At 43.6% G+C, this 23,754-nt stretch overlaps 3 protein-coding genes across 4 annotated transcripts; 1 reads left to right on the top strand and 2 right to left on the bottom strand.

Moving 5' to 3' along the window:
* Positions 1–106: 106 nt before the first annotated feature.
* On the bottom strand, positions 107–6,805 carry kbtbd3 (kelch repeat and BTB (POZ) domain containing 3). 2 transcript variants are annotated; one of them, XM_020508006.2, is made up of 10 exons: positions 6,088–6,805; positions 5,214–5,472; positions 4,972–5,137; positions 4,555–4,737; positions 3,856–4,029; positions 3,456–3,746; positions 3,093–3,335; positions 2,955–3,027; positions 2,603–2,820; positions 107–2,374 (listed from the first exon to the last, which is right to left on the bottom strand). In XM_020508006.2, the coding sequence occupies exons 2-10, from the start codon at positions 5,456–5,458 to the stop codon at positions 2,099–2,101; spliced, it is 1,869 nt and encodes a 622-aa protein (XP_020363595.1). In that variant the 5' UTR covers positions 5,459–5,472; positions 6,088–6,805; the 3' UTR covers positions 107–2,098. The 2 variants fall into 2 exon arrangements, with proteins under 2 accessions (XP_020363595.1, XP_020363594.1); XM_020508005.2 differs by having other exon boundaries at positions 3,093–3,746.
* A 114-nt stretch (positions 6,806–6,919) lies between these two features.
* Positions 6,920–13,764, bottom strand: LOC109909094 (solute carrier family 35 member F2-like). The gene is made up of 8 exons (XM_020508008.2): positions 12,903–13,764; positions 12,306–12,481; positions 11,937–12,064; positions 9,531–9,690; positions 9,228–9,384; positions 9,065–9,117; positions 7,774–7,928; positions 6,920–7,376 (listed from the first exon to the last, which is right to left on the bottom strand). The coding sequence occupies exons 1-8, from the start codon at positions 13,016–13,018 to the stop codon at positions 7,110–7,112; spliced, it is 1,212 nt and encodes a 403-aa protein (XP_020363597.1). The 5' UTR covers positions 13,019–13,764; the 3' UTR covers positions 6,920–7,109.
* LOC109909095 (cullin-5) lies at positions 13,735–23,459 on the top strand. Its single transcript, XM_020508009.2, has 19 exons — positions 13,735–13,830; positions 14,749–14,858; positions 14,944–15,043; positions 15,265–15,441; positions 15,583–15,724; positions 15,849–15,994; positions 16,112–16,192; positions 16,301–16,394; positions 16,495–16,625; positions 16,900–17,007; positions 17,220–17,284; positions 17,625–17,757; positions 17,988–18,119; positions 18,211–18,334; positions 18,523–18,698; positions 18,870–19,031; positions 19,163–19,281; positions 19,755–19,878; positions 20,094–23,459. Exons 1-19 carry the CDS (start codon positions 13,807–13,809, stop codon positions 20,286–20,288), a joined length of 2,343 nt encoding a protein of 780 aa, XP_020363598.2. The 5' UTR covers positions 13,735–13,806; the 3' UTR covers positions 20,289–23,459.
* Positions 23,460–23,754: the final 295 nt, after the last annotated feature.

Genomic DNA, 23,754 nt, shown 5'->3' with positions numbered 1-23,754 from the left:
ACGCTTAACTCAAAAGAGGACAGCAACCCCCGTTTCGTTGATGGGGTGAAGGAATACTATCTAAATTAACAATTGGAGTATACGAAATATGCCTAATTGTAGCACAATATTATAACACTATAAAACATTTGCATGACACATCTAAAAACAAAACGTACAACATACAGCGTATCCTATTGTGGAACACCCCTATCCAGTCAGATGGTTGAATCCGTCCGTCATCTAGTAGCCTACGACACCGAACAGTAGAATACCTTATAATATCTCCCGCGAAAACTCGGCAATAGATCATGGAGCACAGGTGCCCTCATTCAATTTGAACTGTTTTGAAGCTCCTTGTTTTTGGCTTTGAGAAAGTCAACAATGTGAGTTATGTAGAATCATAATTAAATTATGTTTATGTCAAATGGTTAGCCCTCTGCTCAAGTGTTTACAAATATTTAAACATTACAACGTGGTGTTTGGCTAGACAAGCCTACTCTGGCACAAAAACATTCCATAGTCTACCAGTAGAGGGTGTTGTAACACTTGTTACCTGGGACAGTGGCCTCTCACTGTCTCACTTTAAAATAGTAAAGGCAGGCCCAGTCCAGTTACACTGAAAACCTGCACACAGAAAAATGCAATTACAAAGTTCTTTAATAGATCCTGCACCACAATAGATGACATGTCAGCTGCAACAACCTTAGTCAGGTAATCAGACATGTCCAGAAACAACAAAGATAAGTCTGTGGGCCAGTAGACTCAGAAACCTCTACTGTAGCTTTGAACCCAAATAGCATTATTGGAAATAGAAAATGTTTCAATTAAGCAGGAAACAGCAGAGGGAGCACGCCCTGTTTCACTTCGACGGGACTGCAGTGGATGACAGTGAAAAGCTTCAAGTTCCTCTGCGTACACATCACTGACCATCTGAAATGGTCCACCCACACAGACAGTGTAGTGAAGAAGGCGCAACAGCGCCTCTTCAACCTCAGGAGGCTGAAGCAATTTGGTTTGGTCCCTAAGACCCTCACAAACTTCTAGAGATGCACAATTGAAAGCATCCTGTCGGGCTGTATCACCGCCTGGCATGGCAACTACACTGCGCGCAACCGCAAGGCTCTCCAGAGGGTGGTGCGGTCTGCCCAACACATCATCAGGGGGCACACTGCCTGCCCTCCAGGACACCTATAGCACCCAACCCAATGTCACAGGAAGGCCAAAAAGATCAACAAGGACATCAACCACCCGAGCCATTGCCTGTTCACCCCGCTACCATCCATAATGCAAGGTCAGTACAGGTACATCAAAGCTGGGACCGAGAGACTGAAAAACAGCTTCTCTCTCAAGGCCATCAGATTGTTAAATAGCCATCACTAGCCGTCTAACACCCATTTACTCAACCCTGCACCTCAGAGGCTGCTGCCCTATATACATAGACATGGAATCACTGGTCACTTTAATCATTTAACACTAGTCACTTTAATAATGTTTACATACTGCTTTACTCATTTCATATGTATATACTGTATTCTATTCTACTGTATTTTAGTCAATGCCACAAAGACATTGCTTGTCCAAATTATTCTTTTACTTTTAGATTTGTGTGTATTGTTGTGAATTGTTAGATAATACTGCACTGTTGGAGCTAGGAACACAAGTATTTCGCTACACCCACAATAACATCTGCTAAATATGTGTATGTAACCAATAACATTTTATTTTATTTGATAAGGCACGAGGAGTTGTGGTATATGGCCAATATACCATGGCTAAGGGCTGTTCTTAGGCACGACGCAACGTGGAGATACAGCCCTTAGCCATGGTATATTGGCCATATACCACAAACCCCTGAGGTCCCTTATTGCTATTATAAACTGGTTACCAATGTAATTAGAGCAGTAAAAAATACATGTTTTGTCATACCCGTGGTATATGGTCTGATATACCATGGCTGTCAGACAATCAGCAATCAGGGCTCGACCACCCAGTTTATAAATAAATATATAACATAAAATGTAATAAAACTAATAAATACTTGAGGTATGACAAAACAAAATGTATTTTATTGATGCGGAGTGCAGCTTTTAGTCCCCAGGTAGTGTTTGCGTGTGTGTTACATGTCCCTTCCTCCCCAGGGGTCTCTGTATCTGTTGAAGCTGATGACCTGACAGTGAAACTCTGTCAGGGGCCGTGGCATTGGTGTCACTTCCTCCCACTGGCCCCGCCCACTGTGGTACACTTGGACTTCGTCAGTGATCTCATCAGGTGAGTAGTCTCCTCCCAGGATGTAGATTCGGTTGGCCACGCCCACGGAGCCTGCGTTGAACCCGGCACACTCGAACGACCCCTCCCCTTCCCACACACACGTCTCTGGACAGAAACTGTACACCTGGACAGAACACAGAACACAGGACTCAGACTGGTCAGGTGTGGTGAGTTGGTGTTTCGTAGAATAGTTGTCAAGTTTGTTTTAATGACAAAGTCCCCATGTACTGTATCTATGTCAATAGGACCTGCCTGATTAAATGAAGGAGGAATAAATATAAAGACTTATAGATGGAGACGTCAATCAATCAAATAATCAATCAATCAACCAGTCAATCAACAAGTCAGTCACCTTATATGTCGACAAGTCACAGAGGTGTAAAATGTTGTTGACGGACACAGCCTTGACCAGGGTGGCGTGGAAAAACTGCCCAAACGCTGCCACCAGGTGGCTCCACTGGTCAGAAACAGCATCGTAGCGCAGGAAACAGTCCAGCGAAGGGTTGAAGGAGTCCGATATCTCCACTGACGAACCCAATGTGTAGATGATGCTGCCGCATGCACTGGCTTCTGGGTAATACGAGGACACAGGGAGGGTTAGAGATATGTGTGTGTATGTGTGTGTGGGTTTCTATATTTGTGTGTGGGTGTCTGTGTGTCTGTGTGCATTTGTGTATGTATGTTTCTGTGTGTGTGTTCCGTACCTGGGTAGTAGATAGCAGTGGGCAGAGGGCTGACGGAGGTCCAGGTTTTGGCCAGGGGGTCGTAGTACTCCACCTACAGACGATCATCATCATCATCAGAACCATCATAATCATCATCATCATCATCTTCATTCTCACCTCCATTAGGCTAGGAGTCCCCTCCCTTTCTCCTCTGGTCCTCCCTCCTAGCACATACAGTCTGTCCAGGGTGGTGATGGCTGTGTGCATGGTACGGGGTTTCCCCATGTCCGGGGCAGGGGTGCAGGTGTGTGTGACTGGGCAGTAGCACCAAACCTCCGCTGTCGCATCATGGAACGGCTCTGCCACGTGAAGACGCACCGTGCGACAACAGTTGCCCCGACAGCCACCTGTCACAAACAACTTAAAGAGAGGAGAGGAGATATAAAATAATGATAGATGATCGAAGCGTAAATTCAGTTGTACCACTCCACTATGTGTTACTGCCTGTGTGTGTGTGCATGTGTGTTTGTGTTTGTATACCTTCTCGGCGTAGCTGGTGAGGGAAGAGCCTGAGGGGTCAGGGGTCATACTAAAACCCGCCCCCTGGCCCTGAGGTAGCTCTCTCCATTGGTCTGTGTCCAGGCAGTAACAGAAGCTGTGGTGTATATCTCCGTTCTCCTCTGTCTTGTGGATGTAGATGTAAGACTGTGTGGTGGCTGGTCTAGCGTCTGGCAGTAGACCACTGAGCTGTGTCTGTCTACTCACTGCATCACTGACCAGACTAACACAGAGTTGGTCCCCTGAGAGGAGATTCTCAGTCCGGGCCAGGGCCTGAACACACATACATAATACATTTCGACTGGTAAGAATAACCATGCATATGTGTATTTGTGTGGGGGGGGGGGCATGCCTGCGCCTGATCCTGCATGCGTGTGTGTACCTGCAGGGTGTGTGTGGGTATGTGATGTAGCCGTAGCAGTGCTAGGAGCCGTGGCAACAGCCTCTGTCTGGTCTGGAGGTCGTGACTTGTCCACCTCAGGGATGACCTCACCGCCACCTCCTCACTGGGCACGCTCAGACTGTCCGAACCCAGACATAACTCGAGCACGCCCAACTGGGAGGACAGGAAGTAAATCAGTGTTTCCCAACGGTTTTATTTATTTATTTTTAATTTTTATTTCACCTTTATTTAACCAGGTAGGCTAGTTGAGAACAAGTTCTCATTTACAACTGCGACCTGGCCAAGATAAAGCATAGCAGTGTGAACAGACAACAACACAGAGTTACACATGGAGTAAACAATAAACAAGTCAATAACACAGTAGAAAAAAAGAGTCTATATACAACGTTAGTATTTAAAAGCAATCCAATGCTTTTAAATCCTTCAGGGGGAGTGGACCCATGCACACTTCAGGAAGAAAAGGGTTTGGGGGAGTGACAGAGTGGATAGTGACTTTCTCAAAAGCTAAAGTGAGACACAGAGGGATGTATTTACCTTAGCACTAACACACCTAATTCAACTTGATGATGAACTGATATGTTGAATCAGGTGTGCTAGGGCCCTTTTATTTCAATGCACAAACGTCTTTTTATGAGTCTCAATGAATGACAATGGAAACTTATCAGAGTGGCTCCTCACCGGCATATCCAGGAAGTCTGTAGTCATTGAGAGGTCGTGGAAGTTCTGAACTACAAACTCATTGGCCTGCTGGAGGAGGGAAGTGGAGCCATATCCCTCGGCGAGGGCCAATAGCATCAGGCAGTTGGAGAGCTCCAGGGTTCCTGTCAGGAAGTCACTGCATGCTCTGAAGAGCACAGACACCTGGGAAATGGAACACCGGTCAATATATCAACATCACCTCTCAAGTTTCTGAATGGATTTGACATACAGTATGCATCTGACCCAGATCTAGTGTTTGTTCCAAATGCCACCCTCTTCCATTGATAGTGCACTACTTTTGACCATGGTCCATAGGGCTTTGGTCAAAAATAGTGCACTATGTAGGGCATAGGGTAGGGTGCCGTTAGGGTAAGGGTTACCCCTGATGTAGTGTACCTGTAGGAAAGAGGCGAGCTGAAACAGCATGTCTACGTTTTCGTGGGTGACGACCATCTCTCCAGAGTAACAGAAGTCCAGGAAGCAGCGCACGGCTTCTGGGGACTGGTTACCCAGGGTTACCATCCTATCACCACACTCACGCATGTCCAACTCAAACATGGCCCTGCAGACAGAGAACCTTTAGAGCACACACACACACACGTACAGATGCACGCACACACAAACCCACACACGCCAACCTGAAGAAGTCGCTGCAGGCTGCCAGGACACAGCGGTGACAGGGGAAGGTCTGGTCCTGGACTGTTATAGTGAAGTCAAACAGTAGGCCTCGCTCTCTGAACGATCTGAGCATGCCCAGTAGCTGCTGGCTGTGAGCCTCTGACACACACAGCTCAGACCTGTGCTCCGGAACATAGGGAATACTGTTGGGAACGTAGTCAGTTCCCTCGGACCGGGGGTCGGATCCCTCAGACCGTGGGTCCATGATCACTCCAGAGTCTGGGAAAGAATCAGGAAAACTTTATCAGTTTTATATTCTAAGGTTGTATATTATGCAAACTAGGGGCATCAACTGAGTGAGAGGAGAGGAGGAGGGGAGGAGGAATGACTGATAGCAGCAGTGACTCTATTTAGTTATTAAGTCGAGATCTCGCAACAATCATTCTCATGATGGCACATTGGTAGTAGTCAGTGAAAAATATCAAAGCTAAATAGGCCTGGGTTTGGTTAAAACCCTGGATGGGAGACCAAGGCATAGCTGTAGATAAATCAACAGTTCAGTAAGAGGTTCTGCCCAGCCTTAACCATGAAAACTCATACTTGAACATTTATATGCAAATACTTTATTTTTCTCATAGTAATTGTCATGTTTTTATATGTTTACTTGTAAAAAAAACAATGTGAAACCTATAAGAAAACATTTATTTTGTAGAGGTTACATTCTCAGAACATAATTCATATATTTTGTCTCATATATGTCTTACAATATCTTTTTAGGAAATGCACCACAATAATGTATTCAATTGTGTATGTCATATAAGGCATATAAGTTAACACAAATACAAAACATATACACATATACAATATAGCACTGACATATAAGGAAAAACATACATTTTACCAGATCCTTGTTAGATTACTTCTTAGATGTTTGTACAAATAATGTTCTTCTGCTTTACAATATTCTTATTTCATTTTCATGATTATTTTCCATATGGGGCCTGTGCAAGCTCTATAGCCTGGTAGTCTGTCTATCGGTCATTGCTGGTTAGACAGTTTAGGAGTCAGGGAAAAAGACGGATGATTGACAGAGGGAGGGGGTTAAGAAAAACATTTGCATGCAGTCTACCTTATTATATCTCAACTGTCTGTAAACGCACGGAGGAGGTGTCTACATGTAAATTATTATTTGTCCCAAAGCAGTTCAGTAGCATTGCTTCCGTGCCTTGTTTAGTATCATATATAGAGTGAATCACAAAGCAGACTATTAGTTCGCTAACTGTTTATAATAAAGTATTTGACTAGCACTAGCTCGGGAAAAACAAACGTTCTATCCATAGATTTGATGAGCTGAGCTGATCAGATCCGATGTTTGTAAACAATGTTGTGCGCGTGCTAATAACTGTTTCAGTACTACGGACAGCTCTCTACCTACCGGAAGAGCGAAGCAACGCGAGGACATGACGTGTAAATACTCAACGTGAGACCTCATTCCAAAGATTTCAAGTATGAAGTATTTCTTCATTAAAAAAACGAGGCTCCCATTCTTCGATTGTGTTTTTTGTTTTGTTGTCTCAAATAATAATAATTTAATTAGGTAGTGTTGCACGCATTGAGCCCTGCATATAATATTATTTATGTGAAAATATTTTTCTTAATTTGGTTAATGCTCCAACCAGGTTTGATATCAATGAAGACTCACTCATTAACTTGACACACCCCACAATGAATGTGGAATAAAACATTTATTATTCTTCCTGCCAAGTCAACTAGTGGACAAATATTACAACACACCTATACTGTACATATATACACCTGTCAATCTGTAGATGTATTAGAATGGCACAAATTAAAGAAAGGAGACAAGGAGTTTAACAGTTATAGACAGTTGGGAAGTGCTCGTCTAGTAGATCAGATCACATCTTGGTACTCCGTCCCTCTGCCGGTACTTCCTTATTCTGTGTTCTCTGATTCCATGACACCCCTGTGTGTTCACCCTCTTCCTCTTCCAAAACCGCCACCACCACTTCTTCGATGATGTCATCAGGGTTGTCGTAGCCGCCCTCCTCCCAGCCCACGGAGGGGGCGATGGGGTCTGCAGGGTCAGGGATCGTTGCCACGGTGTTGAATGCGACGAAGCCCACTAGGATGATCACCAGAGACACCATGTACAAACCTGAGAACTACACACACACCAGATGTGCTATATGAGATTACACATTAACAGTCATCAACACACTGAACAGGGTCACGGTGACCATTTCTCTTCAGGACTAAGATGTTTTAAAATAACAGGACAGCTCTAGTGGGATGGATCCTGCTATCTCTGTTTCTGTTCTTATCACAACTGCCTCCTTGATCGCACAGGGATTAGAATAGATTCGTTTGAAAGAGATTACAGTGAGTACAGACATAGTACTGCAGCAATCAATCAATCTATCATCCATCATTGGAGTCATCAAATCATTGATTAACTAGTCTCTTTATCTATTGAGAAACACAATCAGCAACTGAACTGTCAAATGGCTCAACCTACTGTACCTACTATCCCCAGTGTGTGTGTGCTGTGTGTGTACTAACCGTGTATTGAAAGAGAAACAGGCCACAGAAGAGGCTGAGGAGGTCTGCAGTGAGCAGGGAGAGGTTGACTGCTGTAGCACTGGTCTTCTTGACCACTATGGGCATACAGCTGTACAGGGTGTACATACACAAGGCATAGCCAGCAAACAGCAGGCCTGGGGAGAGAAGAATTATACATGATAAAATGAACATTGTTTTCCCAGAGTATGGCAGACAACAGCATTTCTAATATTTTTTTCTTATCGCATCTGTCTTTTTAATATTTTATTATGTGTTCATATCTGAATATTATTGATCCTTGTCTGTGTAATCGTTGATGATGCTTGTGGTGATAAAACAATTTCCCAAGTTGGAATCAACAAAGAACTAATATCTTCTACTTATACACTGGGCATAGTCAGAGAACAATAGGCCTGGACAGAAAAACACAAACATTATACAGGGCAAAAATCATTATAAACAAGGAAGATCAACTTTTGCAGATCCAATAAAACACAAGATAAAGAGCAGCAAAGAGCTGTGGAAACTGTTCTTCTGCAAGCTGACACAGCAGACATTCTGTACTCTCTGTAACCTTGCCACCAGCACTTCTGTAATCCTAAGAGAGAGGTCATAACCGGTGGCCTGAGGTGGTCTAGTGGTTAACACTACCGAATCCCAGACCCACAGCTACTTTGTAACAAACCCTTTCCTTACGTTCCTTCTTTTACGCTGTCCTGTCTGTTCAATAAAAAAATACATAGAAAATATCAACAAATGTACAGGTAACTGCCAAAATAAAGGAAACTCTAACATAAAGTGTCTTAATAGGGCGTTGGGCCACCACAAGCTGCCACAACAGCTTCAGTGTGCATTAGAATATATTCTACAAACATCTGGAACTATATAGGAGGGATACGACACCATTCTTCCATGAGAAATTACATAATTTGTTGTTTTGTTGATGGAAAATGCTGTGTTGGGTGCCGCTCCAGAATCTCCCATAAGTGTTCAATTGGATTGAGATTTGGTGACTGAGACACACACACCCTTTAAACCCCCTATGCTCCTTTGAGACCCCTCTTTCAAAGTAACTGAGATCTCTTCTTCTAGCCATGGTAGGTAAAATAATGGGAAACTCTGCATTTTTATACATGACCTTAAGCATGATGGGACGTTAATTGCTTAATTAACGTAGGAGCCACACCTGTGTGGAAGAACCTGCTTTCAATATACTTTGAATCCTTAATTTACTAAAGTGTTTCCTTAATTTTGGCAGTTCCCTGTATATTTTATTTTATGTGGTACTAACCGATTCTCCAGTCCCATTGGATGTTTGCCATATTGTTATGCTCCAGAACGCCCCTGTAGCAACACAGCAGATCACTCAAATCAACCACATTCCCATTCTACTACCTTCTCCCCGAACATGCACACCCATCCACATGCAGATACATGTGCACACACACACTTACAGTTGTATGCCACTGATGAGTGTGCCAAACAGGCCGACCATGCCTAGGAACTCCACTCTGCTGAGGTGTTTGACGGTGTACTCCTGACACACGTTAGACACAGCATATAGACTGGCACTGAGCAGGACCAAGCCATCACCTAGCAGAATGTCTGAGGCTAGGAGAGAGAGAGGAAAGGATAGAGGCAGGAGAGGAGATAGATAGAAGAGGAGGATGAGGAAAGAGATGAGGTCAATATGTTACTATTTATTATATGAACTGAGAGATTAAAGTAATGAATTCATGAATGGAGTGGGTTCTTACTGGATCCCAGGTCTCGTCCAGCCAGTAGGTCAGCTCCCACCATGGCCCCCACCCCCAGCAGACAGACACACACAGAGACGTAGTGCACAGGTCTGTAGCACGTCTTCAGGAACCAGCAGGAGAGTATCATCAACACAGGGATCACAAAACAGTCCAGCAGCTGGAAGACAGAGAGACACACCAGAATAGTCACATACGTCCAGAAGGCGAGGTCAGTACAGGTGCATCAAAGCTGGGAACGAGAGACTGAAAAACAGCTTCTATCTCAATGCCATCAGACTGTTAAACAGCCATCACTAAAACAGAGAAGCTGCTGCCTACATACAGCCTTGAAATCATTGGCCACTTTAATAAATGGATCACTAGTCACTTTAATAATGCCACTTTAATAATGTCTACACATCTTGCATTACTCACCTCATATGTATATACTGTGTTTTATACCTTGTATTGCATCTTGCCTATGCCGCTCTGTCATTGCTTATCCATATATTTAAATGTATATATTCTTATTCCATTCCTCTACTTAGATTTGTGTGTATTAGGTAGTTGTTGTGGAATTGTTAGATTACATGTTAGATATTGCTGCATTGTCGGAACTAGAAGCACAAGCATTTCGCTACACTCGCAATAACATCTGCTAACCATGTGTATGTGACCAATAAAATGTTATTTTATTTGCCACGGACATACAGTGGGGCAAAAAAGTATTTAGTCAGCCACCAATTGTGCAAGTTCTCCCACTTAAAAAGATGAGAGAGGGCTGTAATTTTCATCATAGGTACACTTCAACTATGACAGACAAAATTATTTAAAAAATCCAGAAAATCACATTGTAGGATTTTTAATGAATTTATTTGCAAATTATGGTGGAAAATAAGTATTTGATCAATAACAAAAGTTGATCTCAATACTTTGTTATATACCCTTTGTTGGCAATGACAGAGGTCAAACGTGTTCTGTAAGTCTTCACAAGGTTTTCACACACTGTTGCTGGTATTTTGGCCCATTCCTCCATGCAGATCTCCTCTAGAGCAGTGATGTTTTGGGGCTGTTGCTGGGCAACACGGACTTTCAACTCCAAAGATTTTCTATGGGGTTGAGATCTGGAGACTGGCTAGGCCACTCCAGGACCTTGAAATGCTTCTTACGAAGCCACTCCTTCGTTGCCCAGGCGGTGTGTTTGGGATCATTGTCATGCTGAAAGACCCAGCCACGTTTCATCTTCAATGCCCTTGCTGATGGAAGGAGGTTTTCACTCAAAATCTCACGATTACATGGCCCCATTCATTCTTTCCTTTACACGGATCAGTCGTCCTGGTCCCTTTGCAGAAAAACAGCCCCAAAGCATGATGTTTCCAACCCCATGCTTCACAGTAGGTATGGTGTTCTTTGGATGCAACTCAGCATTCTTTGTCCTCCAAACACGGCGAGTTGAGTTTTTACCAAAAAGTTATATTTTGGTTTCATCTGCCAATATGACATTCTCCCAATCTTCTTCTGGATCATCCAAATGCTCTCTAGGAAACTTCAGACGGGCCTGGACATGTACTCGCTTAAGCAGGGGGACACGTCTGGTACTGCAGGATTTGAGTCCCTGGCGGCGTAGTGTGTTACTGATGGTAGGCTTTGTTACTTTGGTCCCAGCTCTCTGCAGGTCATTCACTAGGTCCCCCCGTGTGGTTCTGGGATTTTTGCTCACCGTTCTTGTGATCATTTTGACCCCACAGGTTGAGATCTTGCGTGGAGCCCCAGATCGAGGGAGATTATCAGTGGTCTTGTATGTCTTCCATTTCCTAATAATTGCTCCCACAGTTGATTTCTTCAAACCAAGCTGCTTACCTATTGCAGATTCAGTCTTCCCAGCCTGGTGCAGGTCTATAATTTTGTTTCTGGTGTCCTTTGACAGCTCTTTGGTCTTGGCCATAGTGGAGTTTGGAGTGTGACTGTTTGAGGTTGTGGACAGGTGTCTTTTATGCTGATAACAAGTTCAAACAGGTGCCATTAATACAGGTAACGAGGACAGAGGAGCCTCTTGTGTGTATTAGGTCTGTGAGAGCCAGAAATCTTGCTTGTTTGTAGGTGACCAAATACTTATTTTCCACCATAATTTGCAAATAAATTCATTAAAAATCCTACAATGTGATTTTCTGGATTTCTTTTCCTCATTTTGTCTGTCATAGTTGAAGTGTACCTATGATGAAAATTACAGGCCTCTCTCATCTTTTTAAGTGGGAGAACTTGCACAATTGGTGGCTGACTAAATACTTTTTTGCCCTACTGTAACTCAGCACACACGCACGCATACACCCATACCCACAGGCAGGCAAGCAGGCACGCAAGCTCGCACACACACAAAACAAAAACATACAGACATACACACACACACCCTCTCGTAGTTCTGACCTGTATACTGGTGAGTGTGGTGTACTGGTAAGCCTTAACCACAGTGTAGTTAGCCTCGACGTCCACCAAGCCTAGTAGGAGATACTTCCACCACCTCTTCTTTAAAATTGGAAACATATTTTCATCCCCTACAGCACGTTAGGAGAGGGTAGCCTGGAGGTTATTGCACTGCTACACAATTATGACATTTTATAGAGTTGACAAATGTAATATTCTGACGAGGAGCACCCTGGGGTGGTGTGTGTGTGAGAGAGACTACCTGTTCTTCAAAGCAGAACATTGGTGTGCGTGAGTGTGTGTGTGTGAGAGAGAATACCTGTTCTTCAGAACAGCACGTTTGTGTGCCTGAGAGTGTGTGTGTGTGTGTACCTGTTCTGAACAGCAGAGCGGTGGTGTAGGTGAGGCAGAGCAGTGTGTAGCTCATAAAGCTCTGAAGCATGGGCGCGTCCACGTGGTAGTCTGAAGCCAGGTACTGGGATGTTACTGCTGTGCCGCAGATGAGAGCAGCCAAACCCTGACCCATAGCAACTGTCTTCACCAGCTGCCTGTTAGGACAAAGGTATACGTGAAGAGGAAATTCAGCAACTCTTGGAAGACAGTGGACATTGATTAAGCTGTGTCTTTATTGGTAAAAGCAACATGTTTTGGCCCTATAGCCTTCATTAGAGTTTCAACACAACTCCGTCCAGGCTACTGTATGCCAGCTGCCAGGGACATACACAACTCGGACTAGGCTACTGGACAGTGGACACATTCTTGGACATTGAAAGACCTCCACTACATCACTATATGTCCCAAATGGCACCTCATTCCCTATATAGTGCTCTACTTTTGACCAGAGCCCATAGGGAGTTGGTTAAAAGTAGTGCACTATATAATGGATAGGGTGCCATATAGGATCCAGATCATCACTATTATAACATCTCTCTCTCTTTCTAATTGAGTTTTCTCTCCTCATAGACTCACCACGTAAACACTTCTTTAGGGTTGAACTTCAGAAGCTTCCGGATAATAAGGCATTTTCTATCATCATTGTTGCTGGGGTCTGTAGCTATAATCCCCTCTGGGTCTTTCTCAGCCATGTTGTCTCACTGTAACAGTGGGGTACTGGGATGGGGAATACACTGCTGTGTGCTGCCTGGACTGAGGCGTTTTCCTTTCTACTGTGCTACCTGGGCTGAATGATTAACAGTGTTCTCTAATCAAAGTGCAAAGATCACTTAGTGCTTTTAGATGATAGGTGTTATAGTAGTGATGAAAGTGGCTGGTACAATGAATGATGGATAGGAGAGGAAGGCTGTGTGGATTTAAACATATGAATGAAAGTGGGTGGTACAAAGTGGGTGAAAGTGGGGTGTGTGAAACTGTGGGAGTTGGGTTGGGGGGTATTTAGATCAGTGATTACTTAATTTCAGCCAGGTAATTACTCCAAGGAAGGAAAGGCTTGAATGAAGGAATAGAGAGGAAGGCTGTGTGGATTCAATCAGGGTCCATATCCCTTCTCTGTTACTCACTTGTCTCCAAGTCACATAGCTACTGTACATATCATGTACTGACCTGTAATAAAACTCAGTGGTTCCATGGCAGTCAAAAGCTAAATTTAGCACTGGTCCAGCCACGGCAACTGTGGCCTACTGTATGCATTTTCCAACACCTGCAAAATCCTATTTGGTGCAATGTCTTAAGTGCAAAGAGCAGCACATAAAAATGCAGATAACATGTCATGACACAATACTGTAATCTGGCCAAATATTTAGCCTTTTTATCTACATGTCTATTTTTATTGCGCTAAATAGGAAGCTCCATGACCTAATCCCCTCCAACTACACACTCGCGAGATTGCGCGAGGAGGGCACAAGTTGGAGGAAACATGGCGACGTCGAATTTGTTAAAGGTAAGAGCCTCTCACGTCAGCATTTTACCCGGATTTGAAGATTGAATTATGCGCCCCGATGCCCATAGTCTGGATGTATATAAGTTAATGAAGGAGTAAAAAAAAAACGACAACGGACACTCTTTGTCAGCTTTTATTTTTGCACTGAAGGAAACAGATATGTATTTCTTGCTAGTTAGCTAGCATGGGATGCTAAGACTAGCTAGCCAGCCATCTGGCTAACGTGCAATTGAGTTGTCACCGGCATAACATTTCGTATTTTAAATTGACAGTTCGTCAGTAATATCATACACAGTTCATTGTAGTATCTGTCCACATCAAACTGTAAGAGAATATGCAGCAGGCTTGTCCAGGTGGTGGAACAATCAGCTGAATTGGCAAGCTAACATTAGTTCCGTTTGACAGCTCTCCAGCACAATAACGTTAGTGTTACTAGCTAGCTAACTAACTACATATTACAGTATTGACTGTTACAGATTTATCAGAGTTGGGTGCAACTACACTGTTGACAATGTAGTCCGTAGCTAATGTTTTAGTTGAAGCAGGTTTTATTTTAGCGAACTGGATCATTGTAACGTTATGTTTTAAAATAATAGAATTATAAAAATTACTATTTAACATGCGTTCATTCTGAACAGCGTCAGGCAGTAGCAAGTTACTGAGTAATGGGTTAGTAAGTATGAACTGTGTTCGTTCTCTGGCGCTATCCAAAATGAATGGTTTTAGGTACTGGGTAGTGTGGTGGAGAGTAGTGAGTACATGGTCATACTCGTATGGCACGAGACAGAAGCAAACAGGTGTGTCTACTTGAAATTGTCCAAAAATAAACACTTGTTTTCATTTTCTGTTGCAAAACATTTTCGACAGTGTGTACTAATGAATACGACCCTGAGTAGTAACAGTAGTATCTCTCTTCAGAATAAAGGCTCCTTGCAGTTTGAGGACAAGTGGGACCTGATGAGGCCCATCGTTCTCAAGCTACTGAGACAGGAGGCTGTCACCAAGCAGCAGTGGTTTGACCTCTTCTCGTAAGACACACACACTGCATCACACCACACCAAACTGCAAAGCAGACACACACAAAAACCCTATGCTTATTATTGTGTGTTGCAGAGACGTCCATGCTGTGTGTCTGTGGGATGATAAGGGCCCAGCTAAGATCCACCAGGCGCTCAAAGAAGACATCCTAGACTTCATCAAACAAGCTCAGAATGTAAGTGGGAATGTGGGTTACAGGGGAAGGATTTTGGTAAGGGGTGAAATCACATTTGAGTTTGGAATGTGCTGTTCACACACATGCTTGCGTACACACACACACTCACACACACACACACCCCTTTCCAGTACAGTGATGACAGTTGCAGGCAAGAGGCTACCCTTAAACTCCTGACCTCTACCTATGCAACATACCTCTGACCTGTGTTTCCATGGCAGCGTGTGTTGAGTCATCAGGATGACACAGCGTTACTGAAGGCCTACATTGTGGAGTGGCGAAAGTTCTTCACACAGTGTGACATCCTGCCCAAACCGTTCTGTCAGCTGGAGATCACACTGATGGGGAAGCAGGGCAGCAACAAGAAGTCTAACGTTGAGGACAGCATCGTACGCAAGGTGATGAGAGTGGGGAGAGGAGGAAGAGAGAGGGGAGAGATGGACAATGCTCTTCTTTTTGATAGCATGTGTCAATTGTCTCATCCTGCTTACTTACACACTCTCTTTTCCTCTCTCTATACCCATCGGCTTCTCTTCTAGTTGATGTTGGACACATGGAACGAGTCAATCTTCTCCAACATAAAAAGCCGTCTTCAGGACAGTGCTATGAAGCTGGTTCACGCTGAGAGGCTGGGAGAGGCTTTTGACTCCCAGCTGGTTATAGGAGTACGAGAATCTTACGGTAGGACATATACACACTGAGTGGCAAACCATCCAAATATTTTATATGGCAAGTTTTTGTGAAGTATGGTATGTTGACTGTGTGTGTGTGTGTGTGTGTGTGTGTGGTGTGTGTGTGTGTGTAGTCAACCTGTGCTCTAACCCTGAAGACAAGCTCCAGATCTACAGAGATAACTTTGAGAAGGCCTACCTGGATTCAACTGAGAGGTTTTACAGAACACAGGCCCCATCATACCTACAGCAGAATGGAGTCCAGAACTACATGAAATATGTAAGGACTGCTCTCTCTCTCTCTGTGTGTGTTGGAGAGAGTGCGTGTCCGTGTGTTGTTGTTGTGACAATTTCTTAGTGGGTGTGTATACATTCACTGATCGTGTGTGTCTTGCAGGCAGACACAAAGCTAAGGGAAGAGGAGAAGAGGGCAGTTCGATACCTCGAGACTCGTCGTGAATGTAACTCTGTCCAAGCAGTGAGTAGACAGACTGTTTACCCATGAGTCTGTATAGACTGGTTTAAACTCATATTCACAGTCAACAGGTGAGGTAGATCAATGTCAGTCTCTAATGTCTCTTTCCAGCTGATGGAATGTTGTGTGAACGCTCTGGTGACGTTGTTTAAAGAAACCATCCTGGCCGAATGTCCCGGCATGATCAAACGCAACGAGACAGACAGTGAGTAACACGTTACAGTACTACTTTTACCCACCAGCCTTGGGACCGGTTGTAGAGGAGGGTCCTTCTTTGTGTGACGTTAATGTCCTTCACCCTGCAGAGCTCCACCTGATGTTTTCCCTGATGGATAAGGTTCCTAGTGGGATAGAGCCCATGCTGAAAGATCTGGAGGATCACATCATGAACGCTGGGCTGGCTGATATGGTGGCTGCTGCAGAGACTATCACTTCTGTATGTACACACACACAGATCTGTCTTACTATACTTGTGAGGACTTTTTGCAGACCAACAATTGATTCCCATTCAAAATCCTATTTTCCTTAACCCTAATTCTAATCCTAACCCTAACTGATATGCCTAAAATGTCTCACTTTTCTGAATTTTAGTTGGTTACTATTCTTGTGAGGACTTCTGGTACTAGTAAAATATAGTATAGTAAAACATGTACACACTCAAAATCAGCTAGTATATCTGTATGTTTTTCTTCTTATTCCTGTGTGTGTAGGACTCTGAGAAGTACGTGGAGCAGCTGCTGATGTTGTTTAACCGTTTCAGTAAACTGGTGAAGGAGGCTTTTCAGGACGACCCTCGATTCCTCACTGCCAGAGACAAGGTAACACACACACACAGTGAGAGAAAATGGGGTGAAGGGAGAAGACTGAATGGAGGAGCAGAGAGAAAGGGGGGATGGGGAGGAGAAGGGATGGACAGAGGAGAAAAAAAGGGAGATGAGAGATGCAACGGGAGAAAAGGGGGGTGGGCGGAGGAGGAGGAGAAAAAAAAGAGGAGAGCGGGAGGTTTGACAAGTTCTGTGTTTCTCTCCAGGCCTACAAAGCTGTAGTGAACGATGCCACCATCTTTAAACTGGAGCTGCCCCTCAAACAGAAAGGGTAAGACAAACCTGGGTTTTATGTTTATATTTATTCCTTGGTTATGGGTTAGTATGGCTGCTGGTCCACCCATCACGGAACTTTAGCTGCATCCTGATTCTTTACCCTTTTCCTTAGGGTGCATTTTCACACTCTCCATCATGGATTTAAAAGCATATGATTTGTGTAACAATTGGCTGGAGGTAGTTTCCATTATTGTCAAATTCACGCAAGAAAGTGTGCACATGTAGACTTCGGAGAAAGGGTGAAGAATCGGGATGCATCCATAGACTTGAATGTAGATGCCTGTTTTAATCATTAAATTTCTATGTGTACTATTCATATGTGTGTCTCTCTACAGGGTAGGTCTGAAAACCCAGCCAGAGTCGAAGTGTCCAGAGCTGCTAGCTAACTACTGTGACATGCTGCTGAGGAAAACCACCCTGAGCAAGAAACTCACCTCAGAGGAGATAGAACTCAAACTCAAAGAAGTGGTGAAGACTCTACCCTAGTACTGTAGAATGAGCCCCCATTCTCAAACACTTAGTCTTGGATTGGTGTAAACATTGGCTGTTGTGAAATCCATGACGAGAAGGGTGTAGAATTAGGATGCAGCCGTAGTCTTCTATCCTGTTCATCCCGAACTCTTCTAGCTGTTGGTGTTGAATTATGTTCAGAGTAAGGATGTGTTTTCTCTCTCTCCCTCCCTCCCTTCTCTCTCTAGTTGCTGGTGTTGAAGTATGTTCAGAATAAGGATGTGTTTATGAGGTACCATAAAGCCCACCTGACCAGAAGACTGATCCTGGACATCTCAGCTGACAGCGAGATAGAAGAGAACATGGTGGAGTGGCTCAGGGTAAAAACACACACAGACTCTTTATCTCTCTCTCTCTCTATTATACCCCCTTTTGATTGTGTTTTTTCCCCTGGGTCGTGTGTGTTTGTAGGAGGTGGGGATGCCTGCAGACTATGTGAATAAGCTGGCCAGGATGTTCCAGGACATTAAAGTATCGGATGATCTCAACCAGGTCTTCAAGGAGATGCACAAACACAACAAGCTGGCTCTACCAGGTAACGCACACTTGCTCTACGAGGTAACAAACACACAGACCTATGGCTTGAGCTTGTGTGATTATTACCCACGGCCTCCATAATCTTCCTGCTCGTGTACCATAGTAATGCACTAATACTCTCTGTCTCTCTGTTTCTCTCTCTCCTTCCTCTCTCTGTCTCCCCCTTCTCTCTGTCTCTCTCTCCAGCTGACAGTGTGAATATAAAGATCCTGAATGCGGGGGCGTGGTCGAGGAGCAGTGAGAAGGTGTTTGTATCTCTGCCTACTGAGCTGGAGGATCTGATCCCAGAGGTAGAAGACTTCTACAAGAGGAACCACAGCGGGAGGAAACTACACTGGCACCACCTCATGTCCAATGGCATTGTGAGTGGGAGATACAGACACAGAGAGATAGAGACAGACAAAGTGCACACACACTCAGAAATATAATCTGTGGAAAAACTACTATCACCTCATGTCCAACGGAATACTAATCTCCCTCCTCTCCCTGTGTGTGTGGGGGGTGTATGCCTGTGTGCGTGCATGTATGTTTAGATCACCTTCAAGAATGAAATGGGTCATTATGACCTTGAGGTCACGACTTTTCAGCTGGCTGTCCTATTCGCCTGGAACCAGCGGCCGCGGGAGCGAATCAGCTTTGAGAACCTTAAATTGGCTACCGAGCTGCCTGATGCTGAGCTACGACGCACACTCTGGGTAACACACACACACTCTCTGGGATTGGCACACATGCCAATATAAACGCAGTTCATACACAAAGAAGAGCCTGAGAGAACAAACAAATGACCTCTTTCTTTCCCTCTCTGCTGTCTCTTCTCTGTCTCTAGTCTCTGGTAGCGTTCCCTAAGCTGAAGAGACAGGTTTTGTCCTATGAGCCTTCAGTCTCCTCCCCTAAAGACTTCACTGACAGCACCCTGTTCTTCATCAACCAGGACTTTTCTCTCATGTACGTAGCGACAACAGTAGCTTTGAACCCACAACAATGTGTTAGCCCCCAGAGCTAAATAAAGGCATTGAATGTACCTAGCATTACAACATTCTGGTAACTTGCCACAAATTCCCACGTTTTCAAAAAATTACTTATTGAAGCATTCCAGATTTTCCTGCTTTTTCCAACCTGATTCCAGGAATCTCTGGAATTTCTGGGAAACCTGGGATTTTGGGAAAGATGGGAGAGTTTTTCTACCTTAATTGCACCTCACTGCAACCGCTGTTGGTTTACCATGTCGATTCATGCTCTATTTAGTTAATGTAACTAACTGTATGTATTCTAACTCATCATTCATTTTGGAGAAGTTTGAATGTTGATGAAAGCTATATTGTCATGGTTTCCTACTGAAGACCTGGATGGACTGTTGCGGAGCAGTTTCAGGTGTGATTTCTGATGGGATATTGAGTTCTTTAGTCTCTGTTTCTTAGTAAAAACTCCAAGGTCCAGAAAAGAGGCAAGATTAATCTGATTGGTCGATTGCAGCTGACCACGGAGCGAATGAGAGAGGAGGAGAACGAGGGCATTGTCCAGCTGAGAATATTAAGAACCCAGGTAATGTTACTAGTTTAAAGGTACAACTTGAGGAACCTGTAGTTTCAGCACTCCCCCCCCCCCCCCCCCCCCCAAAAAAGACTTAAATGACGCACTACTACCTTCCACCCTGCAAGCCTAGAGTGAAAATCATAACCATACCAGTTGAATGTGTGGCGCAACATTGAGTAAAGATATAATGCTGTACATTGTTTGACCCACCCACCTCTCTCCAGGAGGCCATCATCCAGATTATGAAGATGAGGAAGAGGATCAGTAATGCCCAGCTACAGACAGAACTGGTAGAGATCCTTAAGAACATGTTCCTGCCCCAGAAAAAGATGATCAAGGAACAGATCGAGTGGCTCATCGAACACAAATACATCAAACGGGACGAGACTGACATCAACACCTTTATCTACATGGCATAGAACCCACTTACCTGGACTGGAACCACCTACCTACCTACCTACTGCTTGACCTGGCTGGATCCTCACTGCTGCAGGAGGAAGAGGAAACACAGGAAGAGGAGGGAGGGAGCAGTGGTTGTTTCAGAAGAGGAAGTCTCTCTGTGGCCGGAGGGGGGAGGGGAGGGGCAGGCCAGTTAGTTGTATGAGATAGATGGTGTAGTCTTCAGACTGTGGCGCCACCCGGGGGCCAGGAGGAGGAGGACAGTGGGGCTGACTGACAGTCTCAGTATCACAGTAGAGACATTATTAAATAAACAAACTCTCCCTGCCTTACCCTCCTTACGCAGTCCGCACAGAGACAGACAGACAGGAGGACTAATGGACTAGTAGTCTATATCATTATGGAGTGGACATTGAGAGGAGTGTATTTTGCCAAATGTACTGTGTGTGTGTGTGTCTGCACCTTGACAGCTTGCTGCTCCTTAGAAGTCTTGCAATCATCTGAGGTCACGTCACACGTGTGTGTGTCACTTTTCCCTCCAGCCCCCCCCCCCCCCCCCCCCCAACTGCCACATCCCTCAGAGGTCATGACTCGTTACGTATCAGCCAGTCGCAGGGTGAGAACAAAAGAGACCATCACTTTTCTGTTTCCTTCCTTGTAGGTCAGTGTGTCTGAATGGTTTTATATATCACTTTCATTCTCCTTCTCAATGCTCATCTTTATTTTTGTGAACACTTGTGTGTTTTTGTTGTGTGTATAGTTTGTAAATGCTGCACAGCGTCGTCCAATCGATCGATTGAAGTCACAAAGCTCTCTAGCGATCTTTGATTCTCCTGTACCTCTCCTCTTCTTTCTCCCCCATCCATAGCCAGTGCATGATATGACGGGTGTATTGTTGTCAGACCATGAGTGGGTGTCATGACTGTTCATGACCCAGGTTTCTTTCCAAATGTCACCATATTCCCTAGGTATTAGGGTGGCAGGTAGCCTAGTGGTTAGCAAGCTGGGCCAGTAACCAAAAGGTTGCCGGATCAAATCCCCGAGCTGACAAGGTAAAAATCTGTCGTTCTGCCCCTGAACAAGGCAGTTAACCCACTTCCTAGGCTGTCATTGTAAATAAGAATTTGTTCTTAACTGACTTGCCTACATTTAAAAAATATAAATAAATACTTTTGGGGGCAAAAAGTAGTTTTAAATTCCCTATAAAGGGAAAAGTAATTTGTTTCCTATATAGGAAAAAGTCGTTTATATTCTCCTTTTATATATAGAATAGTAGAATCCCTCCAGTGCAATATCTAGAGAGCCCCAACTGCTGGAGCACTTCCTGTGGTGAGAGGTCATGTTGCTAAAGAAATGGCATTGCAGTGTTGCTATTAATGTACCCTACCCACCACCTTTTACAGAAGATTGTGTGTTGCAGTATATGAGTGGGGTGAGGATGGAAGAACTAGAAAAGTGTTGGGGCCGTGCGTTGTTGACTTGTTTATTTATTTAATTTGTATCAATGTGGTTTGTTTGTATGAGATTGTATGCGAGTGTTTGATAAATAGGTCCGGTCTGTAGCGGGATACTAGGTGTACATAGCCACTTATTAATGTTACATGATGAAATGTATGAGATGACTTAATAACACTATCCCTCTTTGACTCTTTTTTTTGTTTGAGTTTTGCTATTGGCATTGGGATAATGTTATAGTGTGGGAAATTAAATTGTGCCCCCTATTCCCTATATAGTGCACTAGTTATGACCAGGATCCATAGCCCTCTACTGAAAAGTTGTGCACTATGTAGGGAATATGGTGCTATTTGGGATGCAGGCTAGGTAGCAATGTCCTCTTTTCTCTCACTGAATTGAATGCAACCACATTGGAATCAATTTAGACACCTCAAGACAAAGTTATTGTCAGACGAGGGAAACATTACTTGCAGTTATGAATTGTTTGGGCATGATGCCATGGCTTTACTTCATCCTACCATGTTTCATTCATACACACTACATATCTACCCAGTACTGTATAGTCCACTGTTCTACAGTGGAGGACACCTATGTGAAACACACGTACACACATACTGATTATTGCCAAAATAGTTCATTGTTTATTCTATCAGGTGATGTAATGTGTGGATAACTCTTCTACTACCTGTAAACTGTTGGCAATAAGAGGCTCTCCACATGAGCTAGTTACATTTCTCAACAGACCGACTAGTTCAACTTTTGAACAGTTACTCTGAAGGATATCAGCGCTTTGTGAATAAAAAGTGTGTGTTAATATCATCATTGACAGTTTATGCAGTTATATCGTCCACTGAATGACATTGTGTCCAGCAGGTAGACTGGTTTTAGTACCATTGTTGTTTTTCATGTCTTCCTTCCCTGGTATCTGACATTAATGGTTATGCATCACTGCTGTAGTTGTTGCATCAAAACAACCTGGAGAAGAAGAGTGTCTCAAATGCCACCCTATTTCCTATTTAGTGTACTACTGTTTGACCAGGGCCAATATGGCTCTGGTCAAAAGTACTGCACTATATAAGGTGTCATTTGGAACGTTGGCAAAGTGTTATTACATTTTAGTAATTTAGCAGACACTCTTATCCAGAGTGACTTACAATTAGTGCACTCTTCTTAAGATATGTTATCAGAGTAATGTACTTAATGTAACTCATTCTGATACACTTAGCGCTTCTCTGGATTTTAGCCATGTTCAACAATGTTTTAAGATGACAATTTCTGCCACTTTATGAGTAACAACAAATTAAAAGTATTAAACTAGGACATAAACTCAACTTTTGTTGTAATAATTCATGTTTTTCTCTCTGCACAGAAATGTCAGGTAGAGCAGGTCTTATTGTGTCGAGACTAGACTGACATCTCGCTTCAGTTTTATGTGTGGTTGTGATGATGGTAGATGCATGTCTTATGATTACCCATCTATCTCTTCCTCTCCTTCCCTACTTGCATATCTGGAGCCTTGAGTAAAAACTAGGTTTTATTGATCATAACATTACCAGGTGAATGTGTGTCCCTACTTTGAGAAAAAATATATATAATGCTGTATATTGTTTGAATGGGAGTATTCTGGCTTTTGGGCTCAACTTCTTTGATGTGCTGCATTATTATTTTTTGTTTTGTTCATGACTCTTAAAAATATAATTTATTTCCTGGCTAATAAAAACTGTACTGTAAAGAGAGTCATCTCTGCTGCTCTTGGTTCCCTTTGTCTTCTGATGATTTCTATAGACAGATGAACATGTGCTTCTTCCTCTCAGTGTACTTTGATAGTAGCCTTCCTGTATGTTAACATGTCATGGCCTCTTCCAAGAGGTCTGACACTTTATGGCACAGAAGATCATCTGTTATTGGCATTTGATTTATTCATAATATATATTTGTTAACTAGGCAAGTCAGTTAAGAACAAATTCTTATTTACAATGACGCCAAACCTGGACGACGCTGGGCCAATTGTGCGCCACCCTATGGGACTCC

The sequence above is a fragment of the Oncorhynchus kisutch genome, linkage group LG18 (assembly GCF_002021735.2).
Source record: "Oncorhynchus kisutch isolate 150728-3 linkage group LG18, Okis_V2, whole genome shotgun sequence".
Taxonomy (NCBI): Eukaryota; Metazoa; Chordata; class Actinopteri; order Salmoniformes; family Salmonidae; genus Oncorhynchus; species Oncorhynchus kisutch.
This window is presented reverse-complemented; position numbering and strand designations above follow the sequence as displayed.

What these genes read in the sequence shown, in the direction of transcription:
- LOC109909095 (XM_020508009.2), top strand. Translation starts at nt 13,807, where the DNA reads ATGGCGACGTCGAATTTGTTAAAG. An exon ending in AGCTACGACGCACACTCTGG is followed by an intron (nt 19,032 to 19,162) that starts GTAACACACACA and finishes CTCTGTCTCTAG; the next exon opens with TCTCTGGTAGCGTTCCCTAA. An exon ending in AACCAGGACTTTTCTCTCAT is followed by an intron (nt 19,282 to 19,754) that starts GTACGTAGCGAC and finishes TCTGTTTCTTAG; the next exon opens with TAAAAACTCCAAGGTCCAGA.
- kbtbd3 (XM_020508005.2), bottom strand. Translation starts at nt 5,458, where the DNA reads ATGGACCCACGGTCTGAGGGATCCGACCCCCGGTCCGAGGGAACTGAC. An exon ending in GCCTGCAGCGACTTCTTCAG is followed by an intron (nt 5,138 to 5,213) that starts GTTGGCGTGTGT and finishes CTCTGTCTGCAG; the next exon opens with GGCCATGTTTGAGTTGGACA. An exon ending in CACTGCTATCTACTACCCAG is followed by an intron (nt 2,821 to 2,954) that starts GTACGGAACACA and finishes CGTATTACCCAG; the next exon opens with AAGCCAGTGCATGCGGCAGC.
- LOC109909094 (XM_020508008.2), bottom strand. Translation starts at nt 13,018, where the DNA reads ATGGCTGAGAAAGACCCAGAGGGGATTATAGCTACAGACCCCAGCAAC. An exon ending in TGGACGAGACCTGGGATCCA is followed by an intron (nt 9,385 to 9,530) that starts GTAAGAACCCAC and finishes TCTCTCTCCTAG; the next exon opens with CCTCAGACATTCTGCTAGGT. An exon ending in TGTTTCTCTTTCAATACACG is followed by an intron (nt 7,377 to 7,773) that starts GTTAGTACACAC and finishes GTGTGTGTGTAG; the next exon opens with TTCTCAGGTTTGTACATGGT.